Source organism: Crotalus tigris, unplaced genomic scaffold (assembly GCF_016545835.1).
Source record: "Crotalus tigris isolate CLP2741 ecotype Arizona unplaced genomic scaffold, ASM1654583v1 scf7180000024432.2438137, whole genome shotgun sequence".
Taxonomy (NCBI): Eukaryota; Metazoa; Chordata; class Lepidosauria; order Squamata; family Viperidae; genus Crotalus; species Crotalus tigris.
In genome coordinates this window covers 1,081,749-1,097,071 of record NW_024100599.1, presented here as the reverse complement: position 1 = coordinate 1,097,071, position 15,323 = coordinate 1,081,749, and the positions used below count along the sequence as shown (strand labels likewise).

Genomic DNA, 15,323 nt, shown 5'->3' with positions numbered 1-15,323 from the left:
GCATAGTCAAGAAACAAAATTAAAAGTAAGTTTGATAGGCTAGAGCAGGGGTGTCAAACTGCCAGCCCAATGGGGAAACTGTGCCCACCCCATTGCTGGCAATGGGGAAAAAGTTCCGATACATTGCGCGACGTTGCAAGTTTGACATATCTGGGCTAGAAAAATGGACTAAAATAACAAAGGCAAATGTTAATACAAGAAACAAAAACAAATGCACAGGTATAGCATAGGGAATACCTGATTTAGAAATGCTGCTTGTAAGTAAAAAGTTGGAATATTTAATTGTAAACTACTTGTAATCACCAAAGTTATTAGGTTCTTTTCATATATATCGCTGCCCCATATGAAGTTCCCCATCTTATATTCCTATTTTTGATTTTTCAAACCGAGAAATAGGGCTTTGTGGCTTACCTTTTCTGGTTCAAATTCCACTTGCTGGTTGTACCAACTTGTCAAGATATTTCCTATTTCACCTATATTTAAGTTCTCTGAAATGTGAAAATTATATCTTCTAACTTCTCACAAAGGTCATTTATATGTTGAATGGCACGGAGCTAACAATGGAACTTGGTGATATAACTGACATTTTCTGCAGCTTATCATGGAACCATTGTTGCAAGAAACAGGCTAATAGATTTAGGTCAGGGGTGTCAAATTGCTGGCCCACGGCCGGATGCATCATGCCAAAACCGTGCCAACTCCAATGGGGAATGGGGAAAAAGTTGCAATAGGGATAGACGAAAATGCTTTAATTTGGAGTTCTGCAGAGCAGAGTGTTGCACCTGATAGTAATGACCTTTTCCAGTCTGGCTTCTAAAAATTAACTTATGGGGGGTGTCTACATTTTTTTTTTTTTTTGCTAGAACCTAGCTTGATATGCTAACTGGAAGTGGACATTATATTTATACCTTGTTTTTATGAAGTGGAAATGATCCGAGTTACTTTTCAAGTCATGGTCTTTAGATAGTGGCTCATGATCTGCATTCTTAATCTGCCTCCAGTGTCTGTTAAGCTAGTTCGCTAAATTCCGGGACAAAAATTGGCCGTACTACGAAACTCTTTAAGGAAAGCCTTTTAATTAAGAGTTTACGTCATAACATTGAGCGCGTCACGTTAGAAGGCAGCAAAGAAAGCCGCAGAAGGCGATTTGCTCGCTGGGCCGGCCAGGCATGCTCCGGAGGAGGAGTGGCGGCAGAGGCAGAGAGCCGTCTGGCCCGGAGGCGGGCGGACGCCGCACGTGTGTCTGGGAGAGGGCGGGCCGGGCGGAGAGACGCTGTACCTGCGGCTGGCCCGGCGGGGGCGGTTCTGACTGAACTGGAAGTCGCGCCAGGGCGGCTGTAGTGCGCTCTGCCCCGCGCTCATGGCCGGGCCAAGTTGGCGGCGGCTGCTCGCCGTTGCTGAGGCGCTGAGCGGCTCCCTTTAAATCTCCTCCGGCGCCGACATGCCGCGCAGGCTGGATAAATTTTTGCAAATTGCCCCGCATTCCTTGGCCATCGTGCTGCGCCCCTGCGGCGGAGATGGAGCCGCGCCGCCCGAACAAGCAGCCCGAGCGCAGCGAGAAGGCGACGCCGGCGGGGAAGGGGCGGACAGGCCGGGCGCGGGACAGGGGAGCCGAGCGGAAGGCGAGCCCGCGGCGGACAGCGAGCTGGGGCGGCACCACATCGGGTACGAAATTTTCGCCGACTTCAAGCAGGGCAACATGCAGCACTTCTGGAACAAGAAGGTGACGGCGGCCGTGGCCGAGACCTTCTTCCTGGGCTGGATCGACGAGCAGGTGCTGCTGATCCAGGGCAAGGAGGAGCACCTGGAAGCGTTGCGCGAGGGTTGGATGCGCAGGGCTCTCAAGCCCCCCGCCGGCTTCCAGATCAAGTGCCTGGGTAAGAGCGCGCCGAGTCGGAGGCGGCGCCGGGACAAGCCGGGGCAGGACCGGGGGAGCAGCTGCGTCGCCGTGGAGAGGCGGGGGCCGGCACCACGAGCTTCCCTGTGCCGGGGGCGCTAACGTTTCCCGCTGCAGCTGAAGGAAAGCGCCGCGCTCCTTCCTGGCCGGTGGGAGGAAGGCGCTCTGGTGTGCAACCCCCGAGCTGGGTTTCGTCCTCCTCTTAACGCTTCTCACCTTTGCGTTAACTGCCCTGCGCTTTCCGTGGCTCTCTGTGGACGGGAGGCTTTTGGCGGATACGGGGACGTCCGGTACTGTACGCGCACACCTCGTGGTCTAAAGGGAACAGTGGCGCTTGCAACTTTTTACCTTTTAGCCCTCACATTAGCCCGAACTCTCTCCCAGTGTTTTTCCCCTTTCCAACTTCAGCCGAAAAGTATAACTTCAGAGAGGTTTTGGCAGGTAATACAGGAAAAACGTCTGCTAGCCCTTTGCTTGTCAAGCTTGTCTTCAGCTAACCCTTCAGCTAAGCTTATTGGTGGTAGTTTTGGCTTGAATGGTTGGCAAAGTACACACACACACACACAAAGCATTTTGTAGGGAGGGCTCCGTTTCCAACCCCTTTCAACCCTCTGCATCAGAATCTAGGGGAAAAGCTGATTTTTTGCGTTAGCAGAATCTGGTGTAGTAAAACTGCATCCTTAGCTTGTGTTTGCAAATATAGATATGAGTGTGGCACCTGAGTGCCATCTGGATTTGGAAATTTCACTTGTTTTATCTTTTGAGATAGTGCTGCTTTCTTTGCAAAATCCTATTTATAAAAGGGTTAATTTGTATACCAGGTTTCATAACTAGTTTTCTCAGGTTATTCCAGAAAATGTTACATTTTTTGCTGTTAGTAAAAAAATATTTTGTGTTGCTCAATATTTTTTAGCATTGTGTATTATAATTTCAGGAACCCTAGGCAAGATTGAGAAGGTAGGAACACATCTTGGAAGAAGGCATTAGCAAACTGTAGATTATTGCCAAGAAAAGCACATGAATGTGTCCATGTAATTCTCAAGATATCAGATTTATCTCTTTTTTCCCTTGTCTAACTTGCTAGCTTGGTTCTCTGAGTGAAACGGAATAAAAGGCTGAGAATTTTGATTTAAAAATGAGCAGCAACTGAGCATTTTTGTGTTGAATAGGTTTGAGGTTAGAGTCTGGTGTAAATTATCTTGACTTCCAGAAACGCTGAGTAGATTTTTTTAGGATTGCACTGTGAATAGAACAAAGACTATAATTCTCTTCCCCCCACACACTGCCCTATATTAAATAATTGACATGAAGATGACTGCACAGATTTGGTTTTGGCTGTTTACAACTTTTATTGTTATGCCTAACAGCATATTGATATTTGAATTTCCCTAATTAACCAAAGTAGTGATATTAAAGATCTTAGTTCATATCTTTGGGATGTAGAGTCAACAGTCCAAGTAAATATTTTTTTTTTGTTATTTACTGATTGGCAGGAGGCACTACAGGTAGTCGTCACTTAAGAACCCTAGTTGGACCTGACATCTCTGCCTCTAAGCAAAGTGATAGTTAAGTTGGAAATAACTTGATAGCAGGTGTGCTTTCTGTCTGGAAAGATACAAGACTAATCAATTTCACACCTTTGACTTTTGTTTGCCTCCTAACCACTTCACAGCCTTTGGAATGCTTGAGACCTTTTTTGCTATCTTGTACTTATTGAAAGCAATGCAATCATACCACTAATTCAAATTGCCGGGACCCTACACAAACAGTTAACTCTCTTGAAACTCTTTCTCTCCAATCTCTCTGCTCTGCAAAGTGAGAGAAGGGGGAAAAAAAGAAAAAGCAAGTGATTTCTATAGGCAATCTCTCCTTTGCCTAATCCTTTTTCACTACTGCCACAATTCCATTGCTTTCAGTGTGCTGAAGAGCAAACATCTTGCAATTTCTTCCCTCCAGTCTCTCTGTTCTGTAGGAGGAAAAAAAGAAAAAAATCTCACAGAGGCACAGGACAAGGTTTACTGACTGTAATAATGATCAGGTGACTGAGGAAAGCTATGAAGATTTTAAATGGGCTGTAAAGTGATTTTTTTCAGCCCTGGGATAACTCTGATTGGTTGGTAAGTGAGGACTATCTGTATACAACTCCTTCCTTCTTTCCACTCCTGGAGACTACCTGGAGAATTTTCTTGGCAAAATTTCAGAAGTAGCTTGCTTCTGCCTTTTCCTAAGGTTGGGGAAGAGTCCTTGAGCCAACTGGCTCTCCTGGCTTCTACACTGATGGCTTAACTACCACATCAATTGATTTTCACACAATATCTGGAACACAACAATAGAATGTCTAATATTATGGATGCCTCCACCTGTATCCCCAATACCAATGACTCCCCCATGTAGTGCTTCCTACTGGTGAGTAGCTAATATATTTATATAAGTCCACCCCTCCCCTTAAGGCAGGGGTGTCAAACTCACAATGTCACATGACGTGTCACAACATATCATGATTTTTTCCATTGCCGGCAATGGGGCGAACGTGGTTTCACCACAACGCATCCGGGCCGGCACTTTGAACCCCTGCCTTAAGGGAAGGCAATCTTGAGGCCTTTAATAGGCCCATAATAATAAAATTACAAAGCACTTCCTAATGTGAGAGCAAAGAGGAAGAAAAGGAAAGGGTACCTGCAATAGCTTCTCAAACTTATTTTTTAAAAATCTATTATAAATTTTTTCCCAGCATTGCCATCATGATCTGTATTTATCAACACATTTCTCCCAATAGTCTGTTACTAATCTGTTATTTTTTATTACCATAAGGGCACTATTTGATGAGGACCAAATTTCATGGGGTATATCTAGATTGTGCTCTTATCTCATTCTAATTAAAGTTTTTGGCACTTCTGCTTGTAGAAGCTGTATAGAAGTGTTATATACATCGAGTATAAAATTAAATTATATATATTAAACCTTTATATTGCTGTAAGACATTTATGCTTATATTTAAAAGAATTGTAAAGATACACATGTGCACACACACATGGCTATAAGAAAAAGCTGGACATATTTTTAATGCCAGGAAGACTGTGAATTTTAAACTTAAAGATATTTCAGTAGAGAACTAGTCATAGGCTCAAAGATTTTGGCTAAATCTGTTAGTCAGCAGTTGTTACTTGTAGCCAACAGTTTCCTTTTGACTTCTGCCTCCACAAAGGCATGGTGTCTATTTTATACCTAGGAAACTTTATAGTAAGCGTTGTTAGTAATTCTCTAATTTTCATCACTAAATATAGGAACATGACATTTTGTCTTCCTTTATGACTGAGGTGAATATACAAACATGATGATGATGATATTGATATCCATTCAGTCATGTCCAACTCTTGGTAATTCTATGGATCAGGTTTCTCCACATCCTCCAATCTTGCACTACTTCTTTGAGTCTATGCTTTGGTGTCAGTTTTGATAGTAAACACAAGGTACGCCTCCTATAAGTTTTTTTTTTTCTGGCTATTGGATTTATATATTTGATTGACCATCTGCCACCTGCATTTATACAATGATTGTTCATATAATGACCTTTTAATATAGAAGTCAGACAATAAGAAATCTATGCAGAGATTTAACATGCAAAAGCAGAACAGATTCTTTGTATCAAGTCATGTTATGTAGAATTGTCTTCTCTGAATGGTTGAAGTTCTTTGGAAGCTCAGCTCCATCATATAAGTTGAATTTGAACCTTTTAATGGGTTATGTAGGAAGCATATTCTGTGCCTCTGAGACATTCTGCTTCTCTAGTCTTGTCACAAACCCATCTTGTAGTTGTTCTTTATTAATAAAGCATCCTATTTACTCCAGTACTTGGCATATTTATTTTAGACTTGCAAGAAGAGTCATGTTAAATATCTCATATAAAATACTAACAGAGGAATCGTTCTATTTCTTCAATTTATTTTTGGAAGGTGCTGTCTTTTAATACTGTAGTTTTCCTGGCTGATTTTTTTTTTTGCTTTGAAATACATTTTGCCTTAAAGTCTCTTTAAGTTTATTTTGTCGTGAAAATGAAATACGCATTTGTAAACTTTATATTTTAAAATACTACTTGTGGTGTAGATTGAGGTAAGAGCAATCCATGTCTCTTAAGATTTTGTAGAAGTTGAACAGAAGGCACCATTACTGGCCAGTCCAACTGCGACTGCTAGAAGTTGGTTGATGGGTACATATTCTCGGCTCTTGCATAGAGAATATTAAACCAAAGTGGTATTTTTAAAAAATGGATAGAAGAATAAGGATTAACTGTTATTAAAGTAATTATTGAGAAATATTTTTCCAAGTTTTTTCAAAACTATATTTTTAACTTTAATTTTTAACAAAATTCTATATTATCTGTAAAGTATCTTCACAGTGATCTAGTTCAAATGGAACATTGACCCTTGAGTTGACTTAAATAAGTGAGCTCCAAACCCATAAATTTCCTCCTGGACCCTCCCCTTTTCTCTCTTGCAGACAACAATTTGCAATTACATCTAACTTCAAAAGAAGAATTGCAACTCATAATCGGATTTGCATTTTAGACTTGAGGGCAAGTAGAAACCATAGCATGCCAGTTTAGCTGAATTAGTAAAATTACAGAAGAACAAAGAGCATAATGACAGGATATGGCAAAGTGTGCCCAAGTTTGAAGCTTGGTTTACTGAATTATGGTCAGGTATTACATCAGAACCCAAGACAATGCAAGACATGAGGCATGTTCAGCATCTTGTACTGAAAATTCATATTACTTTAAGATGCAATATATTTAAGTTATACAATAATAGCTTATATAAAATAAACATATTTGACAATCAGAGAAACAACACCAGCAATACAGAATACATAGTACTTTGAATATGTACAATTCAGTGTTAATATTTACAAGTAGAATAATCAAGTTGAAGTATTAGAACCTTAAGCAAAAGATGTTTTTGCACAGTAATTAGTGAGTCAATCATGTTTCTCTGAGTGAAAGATTTAAGTAATTGTGCAATCCCCAAAGGGGAAATCTTTCTGCAGTTCAGAATGATCTTTGCTTCTAATCTTGGAATCATCATGCTTTTTGAAATTTGTAGCAGAGAAGTAAGAAAGTGTGTGGATATGTATATACATATTTTTATTTAATTGTATACATAGAAAATATATAGGAAAAATATTACTGTGGCTAATTTCTATCTGGAGAGCAACAGTATAGATCAGAGGTCCCCAACCTTTTGGGCACCAGGGACAGGTTCTGTGGAGAAAAGTTTTTCCATGGACCTGAGAGTGTGTGGGTTTGTGTGCTCCCTGCATCTCATGGATGTTGCTTTGCTTGTTTGTGCTGAACGGTTGCTTGCATGTTGCAGCCCTGTACCAATCCACAGACCGGGGGTTGGAGACCCCTGGTATAGGTAGTCAGTAAGCTGAGACTGCTTAATTCTAAATAGCAAGATTTTTTAAAGCAAAATAAGGAAGGCTTACAGAAAATCTAGGAATGAAGCTTTAATATTCTTTGTCTCAAAGAAAACCATTTAGGTTTTTTCTGTCTGTCCTTCTCTCTTTGTGCTTGCTTCTTATGCCAAAAGGCTATATTCTAGTAAAACCCCTTTTAGTACCTTATAATTATCTGAATTCTTAAAGTGTTAGGAACTTGGAGAGCAGGTCTACAAGTCAGAGTTGCTTGGAAATGGAGCAGTGTACATTTTGTGGACATAGGTATCCATAATTCAAGAATGTTAAGAATGGCATGCAAAAAAAAGTGACAGGAAAATAAAAGCTGTTGATGGGCCATATTCTAATCCAGAACTGATGTTTTAATGTATCTCAAATCTACCACATGCAGCTGGCCAAATTGGAGCATTTAACCAGGAAAATATAACGGGATGATATATGAAATAAGTGATTTGTTTCTCCTTTATTGACAAACTTAACTCCCCACATATGCTTTTAGTGGCTCACTGAATCAAGTGCCCAGTTGTAACCATTTCTATAATGCTGAGCACTTGATGAGATGAAATAGATTTACTGGAAAATATTAATATTAAAGTCTAGGATGATATGAAAGGCTGGAAAAGTTAACTAATTCTATGCTAAATGACCAGAATAGTTCAGAAGCCAGTTTCCTCAATTAGAAGATTATTTTCTTTCCCAAACAATCCATTTTCAAGAGACGTCTGTTCAATAATTGAACTCAATAGCTCCCAAAATAGTTCAGCAGAGCGAGGTTGGCTGGAATATTGTCCATTGTTCATAAGCCACCAAGCGTGAGAGGAGAGGAGCTATTAAACAGGTCCCTGAGCAGAAGCTGAGTGTGCACATTCTTCACTTCCTACACTCTCCTCTTCTTCAAATTAAATTTACTTTCAACTGCAGTAATTTTCTCTCTTGTGAATGGTCTTTGTGATAATATTATAGTCATAACTTGGTCATTGTAGAAATATCCATTAGATATAGCACATTAAAAACTATCACAAAATGTTTACTGTCATGTTCTAATAGTTTCTTGAACCATGGAAATTTACTTTCACTGAATTTTTGAGTAATAGTAGATCTTGAGAAGGTATTTATTTTTGCATCTGTCTTAGCTAAGAGAAACTGATTAGTCTACCAGTTATTTTTATTTTTATACTGTCAGTTTCAGAGCCTTGGAAGTCTACAGGATGTTTAATATCCTCAAGCATTATTTCTTAAGAGATCTGTTTTATGGTATAAATCTTAACTTTTCTCAAATCTTGTGCTAAAATATTTTTTTGCTGAGAGAAATTGTGATTTGAGCCATAGAAAGTCATTGGGATTCAGGTTTAAAAATTATGATTTGTCGCAATTAACTAGATGATAATAGTAATAGTAATAGTAATAATAATAATAATAATAGTAATAATAATAAAGTTGGAAGGGACCTTGGAGGTCATATGGTCCAACCCCCTGCTCAGGCAGGAAACCCTATACCACTTTTTGGCATTTTTTTCCACCTGTCGAATCATTCCCAAGGATCTGGGATAGGTAGATGTTGATGTTGGATGGTGCTAAAGTACAGGTAACTTATGACCTCAATTGGGCCCAAATTTGCTGTTAAGTGAGTTTTGCCCCATTTTATGACCTTTTTGCCACAGTTAAGTGAATCACTGCAGTTGATAAGTTAGTAACTTGGTTGTTAAGTGAATCTGGCTTACTCATTGACTTTGCTTGTCAGAAGATTGCAAAAAGTGATCACATGACCTTGGGACACAGCAACGGTCAAGAATGAACTAGTTGCTAAGCCTCTGAAGTTTGATCAGATGATCATAGGGATGCTGCCATGGTTGTGTGAAAGTGAAAAATTGTCATAAATCATTTTTTTCAGTGCTTTTGTAAATTTGAATGGTCACTAAATGAATTGTTGTAAATTGAGGACTACTTGTATCACAGGACATAAATTGTTCGGAGTAAAGCTGTCTTTTGCAATTGACTGATTTTGTCAATGCCAATGATGTTCAAGTGGTGCTCCAGTTTTTATTACATACACAACATATGAGGTCACAGATGCCAGCGCTTTAGCTGGTGTTGGTCTTCATATACATTGAGGTCTTCCTATGAAATTAGGATGTCATAATGAATCGGCATAGTACAGGTAGTCTTCAATTTACGACCACAATTGAGCCCAAAATATATGTTGCTAAGTGAGAAATTTGTTGAGTTTTGCTCTATGTTATGACTTCTCTTGCCACATTTGTAATGTGAATCACTACAATTGTTAAATTAGTAACATGTTGTTAAGTGAATCTGGTTTCCCCATTGACTTTGCTTGTCAGAGGGTTGCAAAAGGGGATGACATGGCCCCGGGACACTGCAACTGTCATAAATGTGAGTCAGTTGTGAAGCATCCAAAGGTAAATGATGTGACCATGGGGATGGTCATAAGTGTGAAAAATGGTCATAAGTCACTTTTTTCAGTGCCATAAGTTTGAACAGCCACTAAGTAAACTGTTGTAAGTTTAGGACTACCTGTACATGTGCACATCCAAACAGTGTGGCCTTTTTTAATTGACAGATGGGAATTTTGTCAGTACACAGATTTTTTTAAGTGCTGCCCAAGTTTTTTTGCTAAGGCACCCAGTGCCAATAACCACTGGGACCACCATAGTCAGTTTATGCCATAATCTTTCAACTTCGATTTTCAAGTCTTAATACTTTGTGATCTACTCCAATTAATTCTTTGTCTTCTACTCAACTACATCCTCGTATTGCCACATCAATTAGCTACACTTTCTTCTTTTTAATCACAGTTAAATCTGATGTATTCTGGGTTAAGACCTTTATACTTGTATTCATAAATCCCATAATATTTTAACCTGCTCAATCTTGACTATTTTTTCAACTATATGTTCCCACTAATTTTTCAATATTTTCACATGATTATTTTACAGATATTCCAGTGAATCATTTTGGCAATTCTGTTATGTTGTTGTTTATATTCAGTTTGTGATCTCCTTATTTGAGCCGAATGTATTGTCTACTGCAGGAGTGTCAAACTGGCAGCCTGCGGGCCGGATGCGTCACACACAGGTCAACCCACCCTGGCTCCACAAAGGCAAAAAAGCCATAATATGTCAGGTGACATGATCAAGTTTGACACCTATGGTCTACTGTATCTTCTGCTCCTTTGCACAATCTACACTTTGAATCATTTGATGATTTTTCAATTCTGGCCTTGATTGCATTAGTTCAAATAGCTTGCTCTTAAGCAGCCAAAATCAAGTCTTTAGTTTCTTTTTTTAATGTTCCAGTCGTAAACCATTGCCAGATTATCTTTATCCACCTTCTCCTCAATCTTTTATAGAAATTGACCATGTGATACTTTTTCTTGCCAGCATTCTGTCTGTGTTTTTATTACGTTTCCTTGATATTCATGTTTCATTTCTTGTACATTCAGTATACCCCAATTTTTAACTTGTATCAATGCTTGTTCTTGGCTGTCTTTTATGTCATCAGCTAATCCATGCTTTCCTCCTTCAACAGTTTCTTTGACTTGAAGTAAATCTTTTCTTCCATTTTTGCGGGGCAGGTATAATCTATCTATATCACTATGGGGATGTAATACATAGTGAATAGTCATGAGTTTTCTTGATTTGTGATCTAAACTCAATAGTTCAACTTCTATCCAGTTAATAATGGATCATATCACAGATATGGCCCAGATGTTGCTGGCTTTGATGGTGTTTCCACTGTTCAATTTAGTCTTTAGCAATTGTATCACTCTTTGGATGTATTCTTTACTAATCACATTTCTAACTTGTCCATGCTTGATGTTATCCAGCTATAAAATGCCCATATATTTGTAGGCTTCATTCTGATGGCTCCTGATGGTTTGGCCATTTGCTATTTCAATTCCTTTACTGTTTGTGATTTTTATCCCTATTTATTGCTACTCAAGCACATTTTCAAAGCCAAATTTCATTGCTTTATCTGTGCTAAAAATTGTTACGATTATCAGTGAGTATATTTTGATTTCTAATTTTCCATAAAGCTTCAGATCACCCATATAAAGCAAATGTAAGATTTTATTAGCATTTTTAAATGCTGTTTGATAGCCAATATTTGTTTTCTTCAAAATCACTGAGAGTGGGATCATAGCAATGAGAAATAATGATAAAAATGAGTCATCCTGCAAAGTGCCTCTCTTGATTCTCCCAAGGCCATATTATTCATTTCCAACTATCAATTCCATCTTCCTCTGCTTCATTACTTTTTCTATAAGCATTGTAGTGTTTTTACTGACACCAGTTGTTTCCAAACACTTGATCCAACTGTATGATAATTAATCAAATGATTTTTATAAGCAATTCAGACCATTGTAAATTGGTTTTTTGGCTTTTGCAATTATCCACAACCAATTTATCAATCAAAAATGTATCTTTTGTACCTCTGCTTTCATTTCCTTTCTGCTCTACTGGAAGGAATTTCTTCTAAATAATCTTGGATGCCCTCCACTATGCTTGTAAGTAACTTAAACATTGTAGGCAATTGTGGTATCCATCTGTCGTTTCCTGGGTGTTGTCCCTTTTGCTGGTGTTGTCTTTTTGAATCAATAGGTTTTGTAAGTTATTAATAGTTGCTGATGTCTCCTTTATGCAATACTTCATCATACTGTTTAGCTGTAATTGGATGTAAACTAACAAATATTTGAACCCAAAGCCACGCACTTGATGAATTCCAGGAGATGTCGAATTTTTAATCCTTTTCACTTCATCTTTAACTATTTCTGCTGTTATTAATTATTCCATGTGATATTTACTAAATTCATCTTCAAATTCTTTTATCCATCCAGCATTTTATTATAGTTTTTTTGAGCTTTCATAGACCTTTCCAAAACTGGATTGTTTCCTTTTTGTTTGATTTTTCATTTTCAGAACTTCTGTTGCCGTTTATAGTTTGCTAGAACGGCCTTTGATTTGATTGAAATAGCTGATTTTACTTAAATTGAATGATTTGTGCTTCATAGCGTTCAACTATTTATGTTATTTGTTGTCATTGAGATCTCAGAATAGACTACAAACCACCCACTATTTTTCTGTCATCGTTTGCAGATCTTTTCCCTGTCAGGCAATGGTTTTTATTACATTGATTTACAAATCCATATTCATTGTATAACACCTTCTAATGTTTGCTACAAATCATACAGGTTTCCAGCCAGCAACATGATATCATCTGCATACATGTATTTTCCTGTCCCCAGTCAACACACCCCACGTACTATAGGAATATCATACAACCTTACCCTAGTCCTGCTCAGTGTAGAGCCTCTCATTAGATTTTCAGTTTATTATCATACGCTTTCTTTTAGCATTTAGCAACCAATCTTCAACTACCAATTTGACCCAATGTGGGAATTCTACTCTGTAGGTGGCTGACTAGATTGACAGCAGACTCTACCTCCCCCCTCCGCACCCCCGTCTCTGCTCCCCCCTTGTCCATCTTTTTTACATTTACATTTTTATCAGTGTATTTCCTTTGTTTTCTTTTTCCCTGTTCGTTTTATTGTAATTTTGTTTTATTTAAATTGCCTTTTTATTTCTTTGTTTTTGTTATGGTTGCGAGCCGCCTAGAGTAGATCCATGGTGAAATAGGTGGAAAATAAATTTAATAATACTAATAATAACTACATATTCATGCAAAACATTTCATAATTCAAACGTATTAATTTTATTGTATGGTTCCCTTAAATCTTTATAATTATCTTTTTCTTTTCTCTAAACCTAATGCAATACATTTCTGTCATCATCTCATGGTATCTCCCACATCCAGAAACTCTTTATCATCCTTGAATCTTTCACTGATTCTCTTCATCTTTCATCATGTCAGCAGATCAATCATGCTTTTAGGCTCATATTCAACACCTTGCTGTGTGTATAGTACATATAAGCATCCTGTATTTAAGCCACATATTAGAAAGAAACATTTTTGAAGACATTCATACCCCAGTGATCATTCTCATTGATTATGGTATGTCCCTTATCTTATCCCCATTTGCTCACCCCTTAATGTCAAATCTAACCATTTTTTTAAACCTCTGGATTATATTTATTCAGAAAGTTGCAATTTCCTATCCCCTCTCCCCCAATAGGTTTTCTGGAATGTGACATGCAGCTGTCACTAAGCTAGAGTTTTCTACTTTCATGTACCCACAATAACCTCAATGACACTAGTTCATATTTTGTGGCACATAATTTAATCCATACATTTTACTAGTCTCTGCCCTTCTAGCAGAAGCACCAGTCCAACACTGACTTAGTGATGTTCACCTGATTCTTTTCCTCTAAATCAGGCAGGTCAAACTCGCAATGTCACGTGATGTCGCACGACATATCGCGACTTTCCTCCCATTGCTGGCAATGGGGTGGGTGCAGTTTCAGTATGATGCATCTGGCCCGCGGGCCGGCAGTTTGACATGCCTGCTCTAAATGGATCACCCGTCTTCAATCTTTTTTTCCAATGGTATTTTTTTTCCCAAGAATGGCTCACTTAAAGAGTCAGGTGCTCTTTAACTTCCCACTACTTCTCTCCAGCATTTCTCTTCAATTCCCTCTAATGTGGCCTTTGCCAATTTGGAACATTTTTTATCCTTTCCCTCGTACTGGACCAGATTGCAGATTTTAAAACCTTAATTGTGGAGACAAGAATAATTTTTATAGTAAAATCTAAAATCAAATGGAATGTTCAAAGCATTTCTGTCTGCAGTTTTGACCATATTTCAAATTAAGCAGTTCTGTTCCAGATAGAATCTTGACCAAACACGAGTGGTTTGGTTGCCACAGGCCATTTGAAGCCTACAGTTCTTTGCATAGAATACAGGTAGTCTTCGAGTTACGACCACAATTGAGCCCAAAATTTATGTTGCTAAGTGAAACATTTGTCAAGTGAGTTTGCCCCATTTTATGACTTTTTTGCCACAGTTGTTAAGTGAATTACTGCAACTGTTAAGTTAGTTACACAGTTAAGTGAATCTGGCTTCCCCGTTGACTTTGCTTGTCAGAAAGTCACAAAAGACTTTTCACATGACCCCGGGACACTGCAGCTGTCATAAGTATTAACCGGTTGCAAAGCTTCCATGGGGATGCTGCAATGGTTGTAAGTGTGAAAAATGGTCATAAGTCGCTTTTTTCAGTGCTGTTGTAACTTTGAACAGTCACTAAATGAACTGTTGTAAGTCAAGGACTACTTGTAGAATATTTGGCACATCACAACAAATCAGTTGGCTCTATTACATTCTTCCTCTTCCTATTACAAATAGTCCTGGACTCATGACCACAATTGGGACTGGGAATCCAATTTTAAGTCATTGCAGTCATAAGTCAAGGCACCTTTTTTTTTTGACATTTTTCACAGCAATTGTTAAGTAAATGACACAGTCATTAAGTGAATCCATTCTTCTGAAAGGGTGGTTTTTGCCAGAAACCATCACAAATCATAGTCATGTGATTGCAGGATAGGACAGCCCATGGTAAAGGTGGGCCATTTGCCAAGAGTCCGGACTGCAGCCACATGACCTGGCATCCATTTTAGGGCAGCTGGGAGTGGAGTGTGAAGCATCCAATCCAAGGCTCTCGTGACTGAACAGTTGTGAAACAGCCAGTCATAAGTCAAGAACGTCATGTACTCTCTTATACACTTTATTTATTTATTTATTTTATTTCATTTGTTAATTTATGCTCCTTATTTACTTTCCAAGTAACAGTTTTGCACGTGCCATTGTTGTCATCAGATGCATCCATAAATATTGACCTATTGCCAGCCACAGAAGCTTTGGTCAGTTGAAGTTTTAATTTAATGTTTTAATAAGCTGGAGAAGGCATAAATGATTCAAAAGCCCAGCGAAATTAATGTGTTTTAACCAATGATAACTATCTTTAATTATAAAAAGTATATATTAGATAGTTTTTGTACT

General features: G+C 38.5%; 1 protein-coding gene across 5 annotated transcripts in view; it reads left to right on the top strand.

Annotated features, from left to right (window-relative positions):
• Positions 1–324: 324 nt before the first annotated feature.
• STOX2 (storkhead box 2) overlaps positions 325–15,323 on the top strand; it is a 242,522-nt gene continuing 227,523 nt past the window's right edge. Inside the window, exon 1 of one of the 5 annotated variants that reach the window (XM_039330854.1) lies at positions 325–1,877. In XM_039330854.1, coding sequence (XP_039186788.1) covers positions 1,442–1,877 — 436 coding nt within the window. In that variant the 5' untranslated portion in view covers positions 325–1,441. The other 4 variants (XM_039330841.1, XM_039330840.1, XM_039330844.1 and 1 more) reach the window with 4 other exon arrangements.